This window comes from Sus scrofa, chromosome 10 (genome assembly GCF_054392235.1).
Source record: "Sus scrofa isolate SSC_HxYL_T2T_F1_AM1 chromosome 10, Sscrofa_HxYL_maternal_Yorkshire_Landrace_v2.0, whole genome shotgun sequence".
Taxonomy (NCBI): Eukaryota; Metazoa; Chordata; class Mammalia; order Artiodactyla; family Suidae; genus Sus; species Sus scrofa.
In genome coordinates this window covers 25,431,307-25,454,205 of record NC_139392.1, presented here as the reverse complement: position 1 = coordinate 25,454,205, position 22,899 = coordinate 25,431,307, and the positions used below count along the sequence as shown (strand labels likewise).

General features: G+C 47.4%; 1 protein-coding gene across 2 annotated transcripts in view; it reads right to left on the bottom strand.

Annotated features, from left to right (window-relative positions):
* The window catches only part of NR5A2 (nuclear receptor subfamily 5 group A member 2), a 137,613-nt gene extending 128,260 nt beyond the window's left edge, over positions 1 to 9,353 (bottom strand). The window contains exon 1 of one of the 2 annotated variants that reach the window (XM_021064002.2): positions 9,040 to 9,353. In XM_021064002.2, coding sequence (XP_020919661.1) covers positions 9,040 to 9,103 — 64 coding nt within the window. In that variant the 5' untranslated portion in view covers positions 9,104 to 9,353. 2 annotated transcript variants of the gene reach the window in all.
* Positions 9,354 to 22,899: the final 13,546 nt, after the last annotated feature.

Here is a 22,899-nt window from a genome sequence, read left to right as displayed (position 1 = left end):
GACCGGGTAATTATCAGAGTCCACCCACAAGGGGGTGAATTTGAATCTCAAAAGGTCTGAATGTATTCAATATGAATGGCAGACATCACACATTCAAACTGCCCAGTCCAGTATTTGATGAATTGATTAATACGCCACTCATTGCCTTGCATAATCTACACTTTTCTAGGAAATGGATCATGCCCTCTCTCAACTGATTGGACCTTTTCCTCTTTAACGTACAGTATTCAGAATCTAAGTTATTTACATTTCCATTTTAGTAGCATCTGCAGCTTTCCTGAAAACATTTAAACGTGGTGGGAGGGCTGCCCATTAGTTTGTAAATAAGAGTAGGCTTAAGTTGCCAAAATTAGTGACCTTTGAGATGTTCAGATGTTGGTGGCAGTAGCGTGCAACACTGTCCGTCCACTTTCAGTATTAGGTTCTTTAAAGTATCATGAATTAAGTTCAGAAAAGAAGTCAAGTCTCAGGGCTCAAATCAATGCTTGTAGCACTTTGCTTGTGGATTCAGGTGAACTTTGAGAATCGGTTTATTGCTAAGCCTTAAGAACCAACGCTACCCGCAGCAATCAAAGAGCTTGTGGGGACACTTGCTACAGGGCCTTCCCAACACCCACTGCCTGGCAGCTCTGGGGGGCTGCCCTCAGTGTGGAAGGGAAGGCCCTCTGGTCTGTGCAGCCGGAGGAAGAGGTTAGGAGATGAAGAAGACCGAGGGTCTGGCAGGACCACTTCATTGTAGTGTGGTGGAAATCTTTGCCTGCACTTGAGGTGGACCCTGATCTGGCCTGGGGCACACTATGTGGTCACATATCATCAGCCTAGCCTCAACCCCAGAAGGGAACCTGTTCAGGCCACACTGGTGTCTCTACAGTCTAGGCCGGTCTGCCTTCCGTTCACACCCCCAAAGACCTGGAGTGACGGTGACAAAGGGCCAGCTGGCATCCATTTGTCTCTTCACAAAAGACCGCAATGGGGGGAGAATAGGGGCTGGGGTCAAGGTTTTTTAACAATCTGCCCTTAAAAGAATCCACAGCTGTATCTCGGAGAGAAGGTCCAAGGCTTTTCACCTTGCTTTGATGTTCTGGTCCAGGCTGACTGCCCTGTGTCCTCGGCTGCGAAGCGTAGGAGGTCTCCAGCAGACAGAACCCTCTTCTGAGACTCAAAGGGAACCCTAAACCCTCAGTGCCTGTGGCCTCCAGTTCCCGGAGTGGAAGAGCTTCCTGGGGCCAGATCCTCTCAGGGGACGTCGAAACCCCACCTGCGGTGGAGGAGGTGGGAAATCTCCCGCGGGAGAGATCGAGGGTGCCACCCCTTTAGATGAGAAGCTCCGCGGGGGTTTTAGAGGAGCAGATGCAGTAGGTGGGGCAGCGGTACCCGGCTGGCTTCCGACCCGCACCCTCCTTACCGCCCTCAAGTGCACCTTTCCTCCACCCTCGATCCCAACACTCACTCTGGTTCTGTGACCCCTCAATCCTGCTGGGCCGGGGTCCCCTACTGGAGCCGGGGACCCGCTTGCCCTATGACCTGGGACCGGCCTGGGCGTCCCTCTAGAAAGGGCACCTGGGGAAGGAAGTGCCCAGCCCGCCAACGGAACCGGGTTGGTTACCTGGGAATGGGTCTAGGTAGCGAGGCCACAGCGCGAGGCGGGAGGGCTACGCGGACGACTGGAGGAGTGGCTGAAGAGACGGGGATGGGGGGATCAGGGCCGGTGTGGTCTAAATGTCGAAGCTGGCGGTGGTCTGCACGCATCGAAAGATACACCCACCGCCTCGGAATGATAAAGCCCCCAGCAGGCGGGCCGACGCCTCCCACCCTCCGCCCGGGACGTTGCGTGTACCACCTCTTACAGGAAGCGCACTTGGAATCCACCCTGGCTGTGCGACATTTAACTGGTGGGGACGGGAGACCGGGACTCGGGAGGCCGCGTGAGACGGCTCGGGCTTCAGCCGTGAGCATCCTCGGTTTACTCCCTGCTCCCCTGCCAACTCCTGGCAAACTTCGCTCCCCTTTCCCCCCACTTCCCGCAAGCCTCCACCTTTTGTGCTGCGGGGCTGGTCTCCAGGCTCGTCCTTCCCGCTTCTGACTTTGTCTTAAAGCGTTGATTGACGGTTGCAATTACACAAGATGATGGCTCGGGGAGGCTCCCGCAGCCTTGATGAGCCCAAGAAGCGCAGTCCTGGCATATTTTATCCAGGCTCAGCGTCACGGGGCCGTGCGCCCCATCCACCCGCGAGCAGGGGTGGAGGGGGGGGTCTCGCGCTACCCGCCCCCCACCATGAAGTGACTGCCTGACTCTCCCGCTTCCCCCTTCCTACGGCTCCGCGCCGCGCTCCCGAGCGCGCGCCGGGCACAGCCTGCCCTTGACCTGACCTGAGAAGGGGCGGTCGGCCCTGCGCGCTTCCCGCTTGCAACCCGCAAAAGCGCAAATCGTCAAGATTTTCGCAACAGGCTCAAGTTTCCTAGGCTCGGCAAACACAGGTATCCAGAAGAACTGCGTGGAAGACCCGCGCCTCCCGCGAGCCCAGGTGGGAGAAGGCTCTCAGAACCCACCTGACCTCGCAGGAAACTTCCAAATCTACAAACTAACAAATCAACCATTTCCAACGCCTCCTCCTTTTTTGGTGCTTTCCAGAAACCAGAATGCTTGTCTCGTAGCACGTGTCTACTACTCAGCCTCAGAAGAAATCTGGATTTTTTTTTTCCCTCCAGAAAGTCTCCACTACCAGGCTGGGATAGTCCGGGGCAGGAGGAAGAGAAGCAAGTTGATCCGGGAAAGAGAAGAGGATTTATCCGTCTCCTGCAGCTCAGGCGCTGCCTAATTTTTCGCCCCCTCTCACTAGAAAAGCCCAGTGGAAGCACTTTTGCCCTCCTCTGAGCCTTTAGCAAGAACTCCAGAATTCTGATCCAGAGCTCCAGGGGCTGGACTATCTGTCCCTGCCTCCAGGCGCCCCATCCCCACGTTCGAAGCACTTTGGTTTTTTTTTTTTTTTAAAGGGGGGGGAAGGGTTAAACTTCAGTGAAGACAAATTGCCAAAGAGCATCGAACTGGCCCAAGCTTTCAGAAAATAAACTTGAATAGGTGAGAAGCTGTGTCAGGTTAAAAAAAAAAAAAAATCCCTTTCTGCTGCCTGCCACTGCTTCTGACGTCAACAACGCAGGAGGTAAAGCTCCGGCCAGTTCAGAAGTTCTACCCCTGGAAAGACTGCCTGTTAGAGGTGGCCCCCCAGTGACAACTGATCCACGGTCACTATGGGAGTATCTTTATCGTGGCTCGGTCTTTACCCACAAGGAAGCCGCAAGGTGCTGCAATTATCTGGGTAATCCAGGCTTCCCCACCCCCTCCCCCAAACAAACTCCCATCCCTGCCCTGAAGGAAAGGGGAGGGTTTGGGAGTGTTGGATTATCGGAATCTGCATCTCTCGGTAATAACTCTTCCAGGCAGACCTTCTGAACTTCATTTTCTTTGCCACCTTGGTAGAGCTGGCGCCCTTCGAGGTGAACCGGGCAATTCGGTCTTGAGAAAGGAGCTAGCTGGGATGTCACCTAGGGTAGGTTGGTCCAGTCTAACCTATCTCTTCCTTCTCTGTAATGCAAATAAAGATGAGAGTCAGCTTCAGCTCCAAACTGGAGCCTCCACTCTTGGAACCACCCCTGTCCGTTCTCGGGACAAACCAGAACACTGAGTGACTGTTCTCGAGGATGATGCTGGTGCCAGAGGGCCACCCAGCCCTTATGGCAACCAGCTGAACCCTGCCATGGTGCCTCCACTCCCCGCATCCCTTTCCGGACCGCGGACTCAGTTCTTAGCTCTGATCGATTCTAGGCTGACATTCCACTGAATCTGGCCAGACTGGAAGCTTCCTGGAGGAAGGGGCAACGCGCCACCCAGCTTTCTAAATCGCTCCACCCAGCTTCTGAATTCTCCCTGCCGCCGTGCGGGGAGGGAAGCTCGGGAGACGCTCACCTTAGGGGAGCCCCCTTAAGGTCAAAGGGTGCCAGACCCGCAGAGCTGCGGAAGTCCAGCGACTTGGGTCCCTCTCCGACAGCAAAGAAAGTGGGGATTTGGAAAGGGGGCTCGTGGTGCTACTATCCCTTGGGTGGGGGGCGGGGTTGCCGCGCTGGTGTAGGGAGAACGTTAGGGTCCCCCGAGAGCCGCGGATGGCGCGATTCGAAGGGGGTCCCTCCTTTTCCAACTTTGAAGACAACTTTTGTGGTTACGAGATGGTGGCCTGCGTGCGCCGAGTCTTGGGGCGAATTCTTTGGCTGGCTCCCAGGGGGGTTCTCGTCTGGAACCTGTGGGACGTTGCTTCGGGGACCTGGGGGCGGTTGCGACCGGTGGTTTTCTTTGCAATCCTCTGGGGACCAACGGAGGAGGCGGAGCTTTAGGGCACGGAGGCTGCAGATCCGGAGCTAGAATCTGCATTTTACGGTGAAAAAAACGGTAGCGCCGGGCGTGGGACCAGCCTCTCACTGCGGGAGACACACCCGGCTTTGTCAAAAGTGCTTAAAAAGGGCGGGGGCGGGGGTGGTGGTACTTCAATTCTCTTTCCTCTCCACCCCCCCCCCCACCCCCGAGAACACATTTGCTTGTTTCTTAGGAATAAAATGTCCTCTCTGAACACAGTCACTCTTTTGGAGCGACTCCCCTGCCCTGCTCCTGCCCACAGACTCTGTAACCAGCAGACGCTCTGAATTTCCTTTTCATCCACTCAGCCCTGAGAGTTACCACCGCAAGGGACAGAACTGCAAGCTAAGCGTCAAGCTCCAGAGATCCTTTCAGGAAATTCCGGAGGCTAAGACCAGAAGTGCCTTCCCACCCTTCTCTGCCCGCCGGGCTCTAGATGCTGGCTCCGCCCCCACCCTATGCCACGCCCCAGCCACCCAGCTAAATTCTTTGGGGTTCTAAATCTGATTTCCGCTGTGGATTGAAGAGGAAGACAGCCATTTACAAAGGTCTTTCTTTAGCCCCCAAAGCCTCTTGGAAGACAGTCTGAGGAGACCAATATTGTTTTCAATCCTAAATTCATACCAACGAGGGCAAACAGATCCTACCTCGAGGAAACAGCATGGATTTCAGAATCAGACCCATGGATTTCACCTACAGACCCCTCCTCTGATAAACTTGAGTGATCTTGGGTGAAACACTTGACCTTTGTGAGTCCATTTTTTTTTCATCAGTAACATAAGGTGATTTAAATCGTTTTCTCTTTCTCCTACCTTCATCGGAGTGATCTTTCTGTAAGGAAAATCACTAGGAAGAGAATCACTAGCTATTCTAAGGACTATTACACATAGATCCTTCAGGGGGTAGGTTCTCCCCACCCCCACAGTGTTTGACACAGTCCTCAGACGCAATCACCTTACCCCTAGATGCTCAGCGTCTTTGCAGTTTAAAAGTTAAGCCTGTCTTTTCTTACTTATCACACAACACCTGACAGCGCTTGCTTAAAGACTGAGAAAGAGGCAGCCTTTATGAATTCCTCTGGTCAAGGTCAGCCCACATGGTTCCTCCAGGCTCAGTCTCTCATACTCACACTGATTATATTTCAACCCTTCCCCTGGCCCTCTCTGGAACACACTGCCCTCCAAATTCCCCGAAGTTCCAAATGTCTCAGAGAAGTTGTTGTTCCCATAAGGGGGACTGTGAGGAAGCAGATTTATCCTGAGGTAGTTTCTGGACTTGGGGAGCAAGATGTCTGAGGCTTGCCCTGCATCCCAGGAGGTGTTTGGGGAGGTTAGACCCCCCCGTCGGGGGGGGGGGTACTATCCCAGATCCATCTCTAGTTCAGCTCAAGTTCAAGGCTGAATCCAAGATAACCCTACACGTTGTGTCTGGGGGGAGGGGTCGAGTAAAGGAAAAAAAGCATCACCAAGCCTCCATTCTCCCTTCTAACACACATCTTTCCTGGTTTCCTGGTTTATTAAAAGAAGCATTAAAGAAGTCCTTTAAGTCTCATGAGCACTTGAGGACCCAGGCCATCCAAGGGCATCAGGAAGCACTGTTGAAGGTGGGCAGGGAAGAAGAAGAGGCACTAGGGCTTAGCTTTCTGGAGGGAACGGGGTGCCTGGACCCAGCAGTGAAAGTCAGAGCATGGGCTTGGGTGACCGGTGTTCTCAATTGCACTGCAAATAAAGCTGCCTGGAGCTTGGGGGGACATAACAGGCTACCTCCCTTTCCACTGTATGACTTCTACTTCCAGAGAGCCTTAAGGGCACAGAACTTACTTGAGGTTATCACTGAAATAAAATCGGGCTCCAAGAGGGCTAAGGGGGCCAGAATAGCAATAGTTCTATCTCGGTTTCAGTATAGCGTTTGCACTGAGCATTACATCTCCATTATATTGATAGACCATACTCTCCAAAAGTGCGCCTAATCCGAAGAATTCCGTAAATTTAATACAAATCAAAGCATCATGTCAACCACATTGCTGGGGGGTGGGGGTGTCAGTAAAAACTCATTACAGGGTATGCTTCCTACCACACAAATCTGCCTTTTTTTTTTTTTTTTTTTTGCTAATATAGACAAGTCTTTTTCTCTCTCAAATTAGTATTGCGTATCAATCATTCAGTAAAATCACCCCATTTGTGAAAGAAAAAAAGCCCAAGCCAGAAACTAAGAATCTGGACAGCATCCCAGAACTGGTTAACTTTGGAAACAATCTGGTTATAATCCAAGACTGTGCCCTTACACCACACGGATAACCTTGCAGGCAGGCAGAAGGAACAGCAGCATCTGATTTTTCTGCTTTTCTAGATGAGCACAGATGTGTAGACACAATTTGCATGTAACCATCAATGGGCAGAGAAGAACAATGTCATTTGCAGGGAGGACCCAGAGACCGTTTTTTAGATAGAGGCACTTTTCCCAAGAGAACACAATTGAATTTTGTAGGATTCAGTCCGTATATACATACATTGGGCTCTCTTTGGGGGACCTCTCCTTGCTCCACCCCAGTGTGAAATTGGCTGTCTCAAAGCCACAGGGACCACAGATACTCAGACACTGGGCTGCAAGACTGAGAGCTTCTCAGTGGGCCTGCTGTGGGGAGGAGGTCAGACCCCCATCCAACAGGCAATCGGCCTCAGGGATCCAGCTGTTCTGTCTGATGGCTCCACTGTCCCCTCTGCGTGAATCACTAGCCAAGAACCCTGGGAATGGCCCTCAGCACTCCCAGGAGGCTACTCTGTGGCACAGATGGACCCTCAGTGCCAGCAGCCCCCTCCAGGCGTCTAAGATGTTCCGTAGAGGGACACCTCCCAACCACCTGTGGGGCTGCAACGCTCGGGGACGGGGAGAGGGAGGCGCCTGGGCCGGGACGGGGCGGTGGCTGCGAATGAGATCCGGGAAGAGGTCTCTTCTGACCGGAAAATGGACTGGAATTTTGTCACCCGGGGATCTGGCGCCTGGAAGTGCCTGCACACGTTTCTGGGCTTGGGGGTGGGCTCGCGGAGGCCCTGGGCTCCTCCTTCCGGATCTTCCAGAGGCTCAGCCCTGAGCGGTCCCTCTGGGGCTAGAGGAGCGCCCCTCCCACTGCCGGCGCTCGGGACCCAGCGGACCCCAGACTTGCAGGTGCTTTGGCTTCCAGCCCCCGCGGAGCCCGCGGGGTGTGAGGGCCGGTAAAAATACGCTTGTTCTGAGGTAGTGGAGAGCCTCCCACCGCCTCCCCCTCATTCATTCACCCCCCGGGGCCTGTGCCATGCCGTGGGGGTCCACGTGAGAGGTCTCGGGACCCCCTCGCTCAGAATTCGCATCTGCTAGCAGGTGCGTCTCCGAGCGCGCCCTCGCCGCGCGCCCCCGCAGCCCCAGCCCGAGCGCGCCCTCGACGCGCGCCGCCGACACCAGCCAAGAGGTCTCGCCGTGTGGCAGCGGCCAGAAGGGCCCCTTCGCCAGGGCACCCGAGCGGTTTCACCCCGGGCGAAGATTTGAAACTGTTTTTTGTGTTCTCTTCCAGCTCCTTTCTCTGCTCACATTTTCTTTTTATCTGCAGAGTGATTGATTCTCTGTTGCGCTCTGCTCGCCTTCCTCTTGTTTTCTTTCTCATAAGTACAGAACATTTTTTTTTTGGTAACCATTTCCTCAATTGATATACTTTAGGGTGTAGTTGGCCCATAAAAAGGCAATCACTACATTCAGTGGAGTCAGCTGGTTATCAAGCGAGAAAGAGGAAAAGCCCAAGCCTTGATTTTTTCCTTCTTGTCCCTGCGGATGACAGGCCTCTGCGAATTACAGGGAAATTCCAGGTCGAAAGAAAAGACTGCAAGAAATGACTTAGGTCCTTCCAAAACTAGTGGAAAGGAATAAGGGCAAGATTTCCAACCGATTCAAAATTATAGACCCCTGGGAATCACTTCTCTTTAGTCCTTTAGTTTCAGGGTTCATTGAAGGTATTTCATGCTGTAACATTAATATTTGTGATGCCATTACTTATTCTTGTAAAAAATGAAAATGAGCTTTATTTACTTACTCTGTTTATGAAAAGAAGGGCATGCTTATTGTTTTGAAAAACAGGCAGTAACCCTTAATTTCTAATCCTTCACTAATGATGGTGTGATTTGGGGGGGGGGCATGAAAAACGGAAGTTTTCTATAGTATCTCTAATGAATGAGACATACTGTGGTGTGGCTTGAAATTCCACAAATACATGAAGGCATTTGTTAAAGTTTGAGCAATCATGGTTCCATATGGTTAACTTGTTTCAAGTTGCTCAAATTTTAGCTTATTATTTCTCACTTAAAGTTATCAGAAAATATTAGGGATGAAATGGATATATTCAACATTTTGTTTCCTAGCTGTTATACACTGATAGAATGCTATCCAAAAGCAGTGGAGATAATGAATAATATTTGAAGTACTCATTTGCCTTTTTTGGACTTTAAAAAAAGATAAAATGTGTGATATATACATGGACTTATGTGCTTTTAATAAACACACTTGGAAAGGCAGTGACTTAGAAAAGCAAATACATCAATGCGATTAAATTACATGTATTAGTGCAGTAGCAGGATAAACAGATGATAAATAGAGCAACTCCTACTTACCAATAGGTGTAAGTCCGGGCTTTAGAGATTCTTGTAAACCTCCAGTATCCGAATTAGAAGACATTCTTAGTGAAATTATAAGCAGTCCTTTGGCTTAAAGTAGAAACCATTGGCGTAAGAAAAAGTGCAGCTTGTCAAATTTCGTAGCCTTGGGGAAGACACATCAGACTACAGTAATGTAATCCTTAGTGAAAGTTAAGAAAAGGCAAAAAAAAAAAAAAAAAAAAAAAAAAAATCCAAGAATCCAGAAAGTTACGAGCAAGTCTTTCCCTGGACTCTGTACTTTTTCCAGCATTAGTGACCTGCTGTAAACCATCTATCCAGTTTCATGATGGTTTCTAATCAGAGGAATGGAAACTTTTGATAGGCTTGGACTCATCACGTGACTCTATGCAGGTTGATAAGAGGACCCTGTTATAAAGTGACAGCAAAAGAGATAAGAACTCTTGGCAGATAATGGCAAAGAAATGATTAACTCCGAGGTGGAGAGGTGCCTTGCAGCTCAGAGAGGGGAGAGTTGTAAAACTGACGGGTCAGAAGATCATTCTTAGTGGGTAAAACTCCAAACCAGCTTAAATCCACTAACCAAACTTCGGCTTGTGACATACCCCCTTGATGTCATCACCTCTTTGCACAGAGGACGACAGACGTAGCTCTTCTGACCTCTGTAAATATATTTTAGATGATAACGTTGGAAGATATTAATTCTTGAAGTGATGACTAGGGATATGATTGACACTTGGAAGCACTGCAGGTAGCATTTCCAAGCTGGTGCTCATCTCTAGATTCGTGTTTGGTCAACCAACTTTTTTTTTTTTTTCTTTCTATCATGCCTCTTCATTAGCTGAGGCGTTAACCTTAGCTTGTGTGTACCTTGGTCAGTTGATTAAAAGGGCAGCCTATCTCTTTACCCCCAGTAAAGTAAAACTTATACTTTGAGGTTAATGCTGGTGAAAGGATGACTATGTAATACATTTTTCTTTTTCTTTCTTCTTCTTCCTTTTTTTTTTTTTTTTTTAGGGCCGTGCTTGCAGTGTACGGAGTGTTCCAGGCTAGGGGTGGAATTGGAGCTGCAGCTGCCAGCCTACACCACAGCCACAGCCACTCAGGATCTGAGCCTCGTCTGCGACCTAACATCACAGATCCTTAACCTACTGAGCGAGGGCAGGGATCGTAACTGCGTCTTCATGGATACTAGTCAGATTTGTTTCCACTGAGCCAGGACAGGAACTCCACGTTTTTCATGATTTAAAAATTGTCATTCTTTCCTTGAATCCATGGAAAAAAAATCTGGATCACTCTTTATCATGAAAGAACTCTCACTCAAATGATTCAGTGTTGTTTTAAGCTCTTGCGGAATATCCTGTTGTACCTGAAAGTCATAAAACCTGGATTCTTAGAGCAGTACATGTCTTTTTTATTGTGTTTTTTGTTTGTTTGTTTTGGCCATGCTCACAGCATGCAGAGGTTCCTGGGCCAAGGATCAAACCTGTGCCGCTGCAGAAACAGAGCCACAGCAGTAACAACACCTGATCCTTCACCTGCTGAGCCCCAAGGGATCACCGATATATGTCTTTTCTTATGTTGAGGGACGGCTAGTTATTTTCTTGCATGTTTTAATTCTGCTGATGGAGCAAACCTTTTGGGGGAGGGGTCTGAGATTCTCTTTGGAAAACCTAAAACATTCATGTACAGCGTTTTCCCATCAAAATTGTACTTTGGGGGATCGGATGTGACTGCATAGAGTAGAAACACCAGCATGACAGTGGTTCAAAAAAGACATTTATTTCTGTCTTATAAAAGAAATTCAGAGGTAGGGACAGTACAATGGCTCTACAAATTTTTCCAGGACCTGGTTCCTTCTGTCTTACTTTCCTCTGTCTCACCCTCATGGTCCAAAACGGCTGCGGGAGGTCAGCAATCACGTCCAGGAAGGCGTATAGAGGAAGGGAAACATTTCCTGAAAGTACCACATAAGCACTGGCTTGCATCACACTAGGCAGAAATTAGACACATACCTACACTTAGCTGCAAGGGAGGCTGGGAAGTAAAGTATGTAGCGGGGCAAGTAAACGTATGTTTCAAACTAAAAAGGATGGGATGGAGTTCCCGTTGTGGCTCAGTGGTTAACAAATCTGACTAGGAACCATGAGGGTGCGGGTTCGATCCTTGGCCTCATTCAGTGGGTTAAAGATCCGGCGTTGCCATGAGCTGTGGTGTAGGTCACAGATGCGGCTCGGATCCCACGTTGCTGTGGCTGTGGTGTAGGCCAGTAGCAACAGCTCTGATTAGACCCCTAGCCTCAGAACCTCCATATGCCGAGGGTGTGGCCCTAGAAAAGACATGGGATGACTATGACCACCCACGTCAGTTCTTGTTATTTTTTGTTTTGTTTTGTCTTTTTGCCTTTTCTAGGGCCGCTTCCCTCGGCATATGGAGGTTCCCAGGCTAGGGGTCGAATCGGAGCTGTAGCCGCCAGCCTACACCAGAGCCACAGCAACGTGGGATCCAAGCCTCGTCTGCAACCTACACCACAGCTCACGACAACGCCGGCTCCTTAACCCACTGAACAAAGCCAGGGACTGAACCCACAACCTCATGGTTCCTAGTTGGATTTGTTAACCACTGAGCCACGATAGGAACTCCAGTTCTCGTTATTTTTTAAACAATCAAATGATAACATGGTACAATACCAGAAATATACCTATGCATATGTCAAAGGACATAGACCCTGCAAAGCCGCTATTCTCTTAAAAACTATTAGGACTCCAAAAGATTTTCGATTATGTGAATTCTGTCTATTAGGATTTATTGCATTCGAGATTAAAATTGAGAAAGTAAAAAAAATTATAAATATATTAATTTATTGTTGTTAAACTATATTACTATAAATAACACATTTAAAATCCAAAATAGCTATTTTCTAACAAAAAAAAATCCGTAAAAAGTGGCCTTTTCAGCAGACTTTTTATTTAGTTATTTTTTATGGCCTCATCCCCAGCATATGGAAGTTCTCAGGCTGGGGATTAAACCTGCATCTCTGCAGTCAGATTCTTAACCCACTGTACCACAGCAGGAACTCTGGAAATCTTTTTTTAATTTTTATTTTAGTTTTTATTTCTTTTTTTGCCTTTTTAGGGCCATACCCACAGCATATGGAGGTGCCCAGGCTAGGGGTCGAATCAGAGCTGTTGCTGCCAGCCTATGCCAGAGACACAGCAACACCAGATCTGAGCCACATCTGTAACCTACACCACAGCTCATGGCAACGCTGGATCCTTAACCCACTGAGCGAGGCCAGGGATTGAACCTGGGTCCTCATGGATGCCAATCAGAGTTGCTAACCGCTAAGCCATGAAGAGAATTCCCTGAAACTCTTTAGATAGTAGGACTTGGTTTTGTGAGGGGCGGTGCCTCTCTTTCTCTGTCTCTCTCTATCGCTCTCTGTCTGTCTTTCTCTCTCTATATATATATTTATATTCCCTTAATGAACACATTCCAGCCTAATTAGATCAGTTGTTTAAGTGAAAATGTTCATAAGGCTAAAGTCCAAGTTTTATTTTCTATGGAAAAAAGTTTCCTTTTTAAAATCTTTTTATTTTATGACACATGGAAATTCCCAGGCCAGGCACTGAATCTGAGCCACAGTTGCGACCTCCTCGGCAACACGGGATCCTTTAACCCATGATGTGGGGCAAGGGATCACACCTGAGCTTCTGCAGCCACCTGAGCTGCTGCTGTCGGGTTCTTAAAGCACTGTGCCATAGCAGGAACTCCCAAAAAGTTTTATAAATGGAAACACAGTTTGCAGGATCTAGCTAACGCAGACTTGGGCCAGAATTAGGAAGAGATCCGTATGATACAATTACTATGTGGTTAATAAAGCAAAGGGACCTTTTTTGAAAATCTTCCTTGGATGAAGATACTGGGTCAGTTGGAATATAAATGTAGGACACTAGCTAATTTCAATGTTAAATTTTAATTTTATTTTATTCCTTTATGTTTCTGGAAGCGAGTCTTGCTCAATCAGGGGCTAAAGCCCATGTACACACATTTTTGAGCCTTTATGTGCTTTTAAACAATACTAACATTGATGCTTCTTTTATTTACTTTTTTTTTTTTTTTTTTTTTTTTGGCAGTGTCCATGGCAAGCCTAAGTTCCCCAGGTCAGGGATCGAACCCACGTCAAAGCAGTGACATACTGGATCCTTAACTGCTAGGCCACTGAGGAACTCCTGACGCGCCTTTAAATTAGTAAACGGGGTTTGTGTGTGTGTCTACAGATCACTTATAACTCCATCCATGGATATTGGTTGTAACATCATTTCAGACGTCATGTAAGAGATTAAACAGTCATTGCCTCAAGAGTCACGAATTTATGGTCCCTCTTATTTTCTTTGTTGTTTACTCTGATTACTGTTATGTTTTCATTTCTCCTCTGGCCTCCACTTATTTCAGTTGAAATGTTGGAATACCGCATCAGGAAAGTCAGGTGCTCTGTGGAGAGACCAGATAGAAGAGAAGTGAGACTAAAGAAAGGCCTTCAAGAGTTCCTGCTGTGGCGCAGTGGTTAACGAACCTGACTAGGAACCATGAGATTGCCAGTTCGATCCTTGGGCTTGCTCAGTGGGTTAAGGATCCAGCATTGCCATGAGCTGTGGTGTAGGTTGCAGACGCGGCTCGGATCCAACATTGCTGTGGCTCTGGAGTAGGCTGGCGGCTACGGCTCCAATGCGACCCCTCCCCTGGAAACCTCCATATGCCGAGGGAGCGGACCTAGAAAAGAAAAACAAAAAACAAACAAACAAACAAAAAAAGAAAGGCCTTCAGCATCTTCCCTCTCTGCTACCTTTTAGCTGTGCTGCTGGCTCTGAGCCCCACCTGATGTACGTGTTCTCTCTGTTTTCCGGTTTGGGTGGCATGGGGTCCAGGGGCCTCCTGGAAGTCAGGGTAAGTGGTGACCATGACCATGACCATGAGTGTGGTCTACATGGGTGTGGGAATGTCTCTGCTTACAGATCCTCATCACCTGGACCCTGCACCTGATAAACATGCTGTTTGTCCTCTGGGCTTTAAGCTCCTGTGTACACTCTGTGCATCGCATATGCACTAATGCACTTATGCATTAATATCATATTAGACATTGTTTACTTAGTCTCATTTTTTTTCATTTAAATATATAGTGGAGAAGTTCCTGTTGTGACGCAGTGGTTAACGAATCCGACTAGGAGCCATGAGGTTGTGGGTTCGGTCCCTGGCCTTGCTCAGTGGGTTAAGGATCCGGCGTTGCCGTGAGCTGTGGTGTAGGTTGCAGACGCGGCTCGGATCCCACGTTGCTGTGGCTCTGGCATAGGCCGGGGGCTACAGCTCCGATTAGACCCCTAGCCTCGGAAACTCCATATGCCACGGGAGCGGCCCTAGAAAAGGCAAAAAGACCCCCCCTCCCAAAATATATATATATAGTGGATTTCAAATTACAATTTTAATTAAAACCAATGATTTCTTCTCTAATTTTCAGGTGGAAACCCAGAAGGGACATAGATTTTTACAGGTATATTGGACACTTGCAACTCCTTTGGAATATGTAGGTCTTCCTTCATATCTGCCTAAGTGTTGGATACACATCCATTAAGGCTTTGCCTATTCCTCAGTCCATCGAATCCACCCAACACGATGGCTGTACACTTAATTGTCTTCCTCTGAAAAGCCATGCTGTTGTGGTTGGTGAATGCAGCCTCCATCATCACGATAGGGAGAAAGGTATTTAAGAGCCTGGGTTTGGGGACCAGAGAGTTCACAACTCTGTCCCTGCTTTGTCCCCTCCTCAGGGGCAAAGTCATGCTTCACCTCTTTAAGCCTTGACATCTTCAAGTAAAAAATGACAAAAATTATAAAATCCAAATGGTGTTTGTGTGAGAAGCAAATGAGATAATATAGAGAAAGTATTCAATACATAGTTTGATATCATTAAAAACTAATCTGGACCAAAAGAAAAAGGAGTTTCCTGGTGGCTCAGTGGGTTAAGGATCCAGGGTTGTTACTGCTGTGGCTCAGGTCTCAGCTGTGGCATGGGTTCCATTCCTGCTCCAGTAACTTCCACATGTCATGGGCATGGCCAAAAACACCACCCCAAACTAATATGGACCACGTGACTTGGGGACTTGGGTGAGAGACCCATCTTCCGTAATGGAATTTTGGAAGCCATAGGCAAGTGTCTTTTTTGTGTTTTGTTTTTGATACCAGTTCTTCATCACAGATACTACTTGATACCCTAAAGACCTCCCATGACTTATATTTTATAGCATTATATATTGCTTTGCTTTGATTCTATTCCTTTTTATGTATGGCTAATAAAACACAGAACAGCACACAGAATTCCTGTTGTGGCTCAGCCAATTAAGACCCAACATAGTGTCCATGAGGATATGAGTTTGATCCTTGACTTTGCTCGGTAGGTTAAGGATCTGGCATTGCCCCAAGCTGCGGCGTAGGTGGCAGAAGTGACTCGAATCAGATGTGGCTGCGGCTGTGGCATAGGCCTGAAGCTGCAGTTCCGATTTGACCCCTAGTCCAGGAACTTCCACATGCTGCAGATGCGGCCCTAAAAAGCAAAAAAAAAAAAAAAGGCACAACAAAAAAAGATTGAATTTCATGCTTTGTTATATGCCTCTGATTAGACAGATTTATTTATAAAACACACAAAAAGCATTGAGGGATGACGGCGTTACCGGGCTCCTAGTGACTCGTTCCAGAACCTTTAAAAAGGACTATTTACTGTTTGTCACTCTCTTACTCACTTTCCTATAGAACTTACTGGCATGCTGAGGACACATCCCATTAATGAGTTACTTTGGTCTTTTGAAGCTTATCTAGCAGGCTAATTCAGTCGAAATAGATACTCAGTACTTTGTGAGAAATGAACATATTTTTGTGAAAGAAAGGCTGCAGCAACATTCACATGTGGTTCAAATCACAGGTGCTCGGAACTCAGCCCTAGCGAGGCTAATACGCGATTTAGGTTCCACTGAGGCTGGGGAAAAGCCCTCAGCTAAGGACACCCTGGGCTTTGGAGTGATTCTTTTTCTCCATCAAGGTGCAGTCGAACCCTTTCCGTTTGCAGATCATGGGCTTTCTGTTTTCATCACCTGCCATCCCACCGACCTCCTCAGATGCGACCACGGAGCACGCGTGCAGGGACTCACGTTTACAAGGAAACGGGTCTCTAATGATAAAAACAGTATTTGCTAACTGATTTCCGAGACGATTGGTCAATGATTGACAGATAACTAATGACGCCTAGGCATCCTTGCCAAAATCCAAAAGGCACTGGATAATGTCATCTGAACCGATCTTGCAGGCGGATGTTAAAGTCCAGTTAATGAGTGACCCTCACTGTAAACTTCCTGAACACACTCTCCTCCCTATGACATCTCCGTTAGGCACGGATGTTCTTATAAAATCGGAATTCTGGTAAGCACTGTGCATGAGCCCATACCAGAGCCCATACCAGCGTTTTTTGTTTTTTGGGGTTTTTTTTGGCGTTTTAGACCCCGCCCCCCCTCTTCTCCTACATATGGAGATTCCCAGGCTGGGGGGGCCAATCAGAGCTGTAGCCACACCACAGCCACAGCAATGTGGGATCCCAGCCACATCTGCGACCTACACCACAGCTCACGGCAACACCGGATCCTTAACCCACTGAGCGAGACCAGGAATCGAACCTACATCCTCATGGATCCTAGTCGGGTTCGTTAACGGCTGAGCCATGACAGGAACTCCACCTTGAAGTATGTTTATATGAGGAGTTATTAAGAAGACGCACCTTAAATTACTCATCATTCCAATGGACCGATTGCCCCAGATATTGGGGAGTTTACAGAAGACTTATAAATGCAGAACCAGTGAGTTCCTGCCAGACCATGGCTTAAGGGTGTATTTTTGCTGGTACCCTTCACCAACAAAGCCATTTGTCATGGATTTTCTTTAGGACCTGCGCTGGCACCGGCATTTGAAAAACAAAACAAAACAAAACAAAAAAAACAACTAGCTTCCTTGCCAATCCCCAAACTCCAGATTATATAAGGTGGTGGGTGGCAGATTTGGAAAGTAATGGCTCTGTAAAGATTTCTTCTCCTTCTTTTTAATAACTGTGAGAAATGTGGCACCTGGCAGGAAAGATAAGTTACTTTTACACAGTACTATTATGGCCAGGTAAATATTACTCACTTTTTATAGCACTAATAATTAAACAGAGCCTTCATCAATCTTTTAGCAATCGGAATGTTTAAGACTGTATTCTTTTGGTAGGGTTGTGTTGTTGTCACAATCTGTGATTTGTGTCTGATGACTTACACTCCATCTCTTTAGTGAGCATAAGTGAAATAGACTCCATACCATTTTGCTTCCATTCAAGGCCTTTAAAAACACTTAGGGAAAAACTAAATTATCAAAATGGTTTTATGGAGTTCCCATTGTGGCTCAGTGGTTAACGAACCTGACTAGGATCCATGAGGTTTTGGGTTCCATCCCTGGCCTCGCTCAGTGGGTTAAGGATCCGGTGTTGCCATGAGCTGTGGTGTAGGTTGCAGACACGGCTCGGATCCAGCATTGCTGTGGCTGTGGTGTAGGCTGGCAGCCGTGGCTCTGATTGGACCCCTAGCCTGGGAACCTCCATATGCCTCAGGTGTGGCCCTAAAATAGCAAAAACAAAAACATAAAAGTAATAAAACCCCTGTTTTTTAAAGAGGGACGTGTAGGGCTTCCAAAGTGATTCCCCCAGGAATTCCATAGTAATTGTAACAAAAATTATGGAGCCACAAAATAGATCTCAGACAGTCTTTTTTTTGGCTGTTTAGGGCCACACCCAACGGCTTGTGGAAGTTGCCAGGCCAGGGGTCAAATCAGAGCTGTAGCCGCTGGCCTACACCACAGCCACAGCAACTCGGGATCTGAGCCTCGTCTGTGACCAACGCCACACCGCAACGTGGGATCCTCAACCCACTGAGCAGGGCCAGGGATCGAATCCACATCCTCATGGATCCTAGTCGGATTCGTTTCCACTGAGCCACAATGGGAACTCCCTTGGACACTCTTAATTCCTGAACAAAGTAATCTTTCAAGTAATAAATGTTCCTCCAGAATGAAATATTTCATATGGCTAAATCTTACATGGGGCTATATAACTCAGTCTTGATTGTGTGTTAGTTATTCTAATGGGTATGGTTTTATTGGTACTTTTTTTTTTTTTTTTTGCCTCTCAAACCTTTCTGAAAAAAAGGAAATGTGCAACCAAAACTGATAAATATGGGAGTCCCTGCTGTGGAGCAGCAGGTTAAGGATCTGGCATTGCCCCAGCTATGGCATAGGTCATATCAGTGGCTTGGATTGGATCCCTGGCCCAGGAACATCCATATGCTGTGGATGTGGCTGAAAAAGAAAGAAAGAAAAAAAGATAAATAAGGTAGGATTTAAAAATATCTATTCCTATGAGGCCCTAAACACACACACACACACACACAGAAATCTGTTCCTTAAACTGTTTTTCAACACACAGCAATGCATGATTAGTCAAAATGTCAATTGTCAGTCTACTGACGATAATAAAATAAAGGTAGAAATGCACATTGTGCTTTGGGAAAGAAGAGGTAAAACCAAAACAGAAAAGATTAATTGAAAAAAAACTGAAGATGCTTTGAAAGCTCATCTTATACTATATGAAATTGAGAAAATTTTGTTTATTTGCATCTTCTTTTATTCTATTTTATTTTATTTATTTTGGCTGCACCCTTGGCATGCAGAAGTTCCCAGGCCAGGGTTCAAACCCGTGCCATAGCAGCAATGCAAGCTGCTGTACTGACAACACCGGATCCTGATCCTGCTGCACCACACCAGAACTCCTTAGATTTTTCAAGTTCTTTTGCATTTCCCAGAAAACCACAACTCATCCATCTTTTCCTATTATAAACTTAAGATAGACATTTTTTTTAATTAAGAAGAAAGAAAATTGATATTACAGGTAAATTTAACGTTGTTAATTTAACATTGAAATTGTTGTGAGATTTCAATTATCCCTTCTCTTTTTCATTAACTTCCTTTAGCACCAAACTTAACTGTGCTGTGTTTAAATTTGGTGCCCTTTTTTTTTTTTTTTTTTGACCAAAACAAATGCCACTTGTTTTTTGACCAAAAACTTTGGCTAAATCAGAACGTGGGGTGTCATCCTAAAATCCCCCTCAGATTTATGGCTGTATCCACTCAGTTGCCGGGCTCAGTCCCTTCTGTCTCCTTAACGCCTGTCACTGGCTTCTCCTCCTCTCTGGTCCTGCCGTCGCTGTGGCTTCCCCATGTCCACACGGGGACAGCTCACTGGCCTTGAGCCAGAGGGACTGGAGGTCTGGGAAGTAGCAGGTTGAGCCTGATGCCTGGCATGGAGGGGCCCTCATCTTTTCTCCAGCTGGTTCCTCACCTTTGCTTTGGGCTTCCTCTGGGACTTTTTTTTTTCTTCTTTCCTTTTTTTTTTTTTTTTTTTTTTAAGGGCCACATCCACAGCGGATAGAGGTTCCCAGGCTAGGGGTTGAATGGGAGCTGTAGCTGCCAGCCTACACCACAGCCACAGCAATGCCAGATCCCAGCTGTGTCTACATTGCTAGTAGGATTCTTACCCCACTGAGCCATCACGGAAACCCCGAGGCCTTTTTCCATAGCCTGCTTCTTTCCTTCTAACTGAGCCTGGCGCCTGGCAAGTGCTCAGGGCATGCTCACTCTCTGGGAGTCTCTGAAGCAGCGTATGAAAATGTCTTCTAGGAGTCCCCCTCGTGGCGCAGCGGAAACGAATCCGACTAGGAACCATAAGGTTGCGGGTTTGATCCCTGGCCACACTCAGTGGGTTAAGGATCTGGCATTGCCGTGAACTGTGGTGTAGGTCACAGATGTGGCTCAGATCCTGCATGGCTGTGGCTGTGGTGTAGGCCGGCAGCTACAGCTCCGATTCGACCCCTAGCCTGGGAACCTCCATATGCCGCAAGTGCGGCCCTAAAAGGACAAAGGACAAAAAAAAGAAGAAAAGAAAAAAACAAAATGTCTTCTAGACTGAAGGTGACAATTCCTACCTTAGGTCACTGTTGTGAACATTACACAGCATCTTCCAGGAGGTTAATGTGACAGCTGACACCGCCCAGGCCCTCGTCTGTTCTCCCTGGGTCTTTACAAACCTCTGGTCTCTGTAAAACGGGCTTCCTGGGTGCTCAGATGGCCTCAGCATGGACTCTGTTATACGCCGTGTGCTGTATTGTTACCTGTATCACCCAGTACACACAGGACTTATGTCTGTACTGTGAAAGCTGACTTTCCCTTTTAACTGTTTGCTGAGAGGTGAGCGCTCTGTGTGCAGGCCTCCAACTTCAGGCACTTGCGGATACTCAGTGAAAGTCTGGTGACAGAAGAGTGTCCGGGAAGATCTAAGAGGGAAGTGATTTGAGACCACAGGAAAGAAAAAGACAACCGAGGAATTCCCATCGTGGCGCAGTGGTTAACAAATCCGACTAGGAACTATGAGGTTGCAGGTTCGATCCCTGCCCTTGCTCAGTGGGTTAAGGATCAGGCGTCACCGTGAGCTGTGGTGTAGGTTGCAGACGCGGCTCGGATTCCGCGTTGCTGTGGCTCTGGCGTAGGCCGGTGGCTACAGCTCTGGTTAGACCCCTAGCCTGGGAACCTCCATATGCTGCGGGTGCAGCCTTAGAAATAGCAAAAAGACAAAAAAAAAAAAAAAAAAAAAGACAACCGAAAAAGGGTCTTGCAAAGAGGAATTCAATGTTAGGACAACCATGGTGAGGGTCCCAGTGGCGTGAGCCAGTCACTTGGGGAAACAAACAGGGCAAGGAGACTCTCGCCCGTGGGGTGCGGGCTTGGCTACACCCCGTGACAATGAACTGCTGACTTTGGAGTCCCTGCCGTGTGTGTGTGGCAGGGACTGGGCTGAGTTCTCATCTGGGGTGTCTCAGGGAATCCTTTCCAGGACCCCGCATTAGGTTAACGATCTTAATTCTCCCGTGGGGGAACTATCCCCCAGAACTCTTTCAAGAAAGAGAAACCTGGAGATTTATGATGTGACATGATTTGCTAATGATCAGCTTAGGACTGGCGCTAGTGACCGTGGGTCTCTCTGGTCCTAGAGCCTGGGCAGTCACCATCCGGCTCTCCCCAACCCTTTAGGAGCTTGGACCAGACCTGGCTCAGTGCCTGTTGAGCAAGGTCAAGTGTGTGCCATCCATCCCCCCGGTAAACTACACTACGCAGCGCGCCTGGCTCTCCATATTGGTCCCTGTTAAGAGTTTGGCCTATGGTCGCTGACAATCTTTCCGTGCTTCCCAGGGATCTATGGAGAGACAGAGGCCTGTGGTGGGAAACCAAGAAGGTCAAAATGTCCCCTGAGAGACGACAGAAAGAGCCTGGTGTCAGTGGACCGGGCCAAGGTACCCAGGGGTCGTGTCCCTTTTCATCTGCAGTCGTGCGGCTTGGACGGTCTGCAGAGTGACATCTGTCATCTCATGGCTTAGGAGTCATCAACCAAAAGAGAAGAACATCGAGGACCATAAGTAGACTCAGGATGGGAGGAGATATTTTTCTTGATTGTTTTTGTTTTTGTATTTTTTGGGCCATACCCACGGAATGTGTAAGTTCCTGGACCAGGGATCCAACCTAAGCCCCAGCAGTGACCTGAGCCACTGCAAGGACATTGCCAGATCCTTAACCTGCAGAGCCACAAGGGAACTCTTTTTTTTTTTTGTATTTTTTTTGGGGGGGAACTCTTTGTGTTTGTTTCTGTTTTGGGGGTGTCGTATTTTTCCATACTCAATAATGGGAATGTAGCACGGTGTTGATTCAATAGGCAGGGGTACACTAGCAAAGTACATAGCAGGGTTCCCATCGTGGCTCAGTGGTTAACAAACCTAACCAGTATCCATAGGACGAGGGTTCGATCCCTGGCCTTGCTCAGTGGGTTAAGGATCTGGTGTTGCCACGAGCTGTGGCGGAGGTCGAAGACGAGGCTCAAATGTGGTGTTGCCATGGCTGTGGTGCAGGCCAGCAGCTGCAGCTAGGATTCAACCCCTAGCCTGGGAACTTCCATATGCCACATGTTTGGCCCTAAAAAGACAAAGGAAAAAAACAAAACAAACTAGAAATGATCTCATTTGAATATTCCTGCCCCATCTTCTAGTTCACAAATAATAGCAAACATTCAAGTACTAATTCTATGTGCAGACACTGTTACAGGCACGTCATGTAAATTAACTTATATGTTCAAAAACGCTGTGAGTTAAGTATTATGATCATTCCTGTTTTAAATGGCAGGAAGTGAGCCACAGTGAGCTTGTGTAACTTGAACAAGGTTGCAGAGATTGCAAATGGGAGAAACTGGGATTCTGGGGTCTTTGTCCTGAACCGCTACCCCTCGGAGGCTCTCGGGTAAGTTTCTGCATTACAAGTAGTTTCACTTACCTTGGGACGGGAGGGTGTTAAAACATGCTTTGACCATTAATTTTCTCACGTGTGTTTTTTGTTTTATTTTTTCCTTTTTCTTTTTTCAAATAAATTTTATTGGAGTATCGCTGACTTACAAGGTTGTGTTAGTTTCAGATGTACAGCAAAATGAATCATATATATGTGTGTATATCATGTATATATACACACACATTCTATTTTGAATATAGGCTGTCATAGAGTATTGAATAGATTTCCCTGAGCTATACAGTAGATCCTTGTTACTTTTTTTTTTGTCTTTTTGCCTTTTCTTGGGCTGCTCCCGCGACACATGGAGGTTCCCAGGCTAGGGGTCGAATTGGAGCTGTAGCCGCCAGCCTA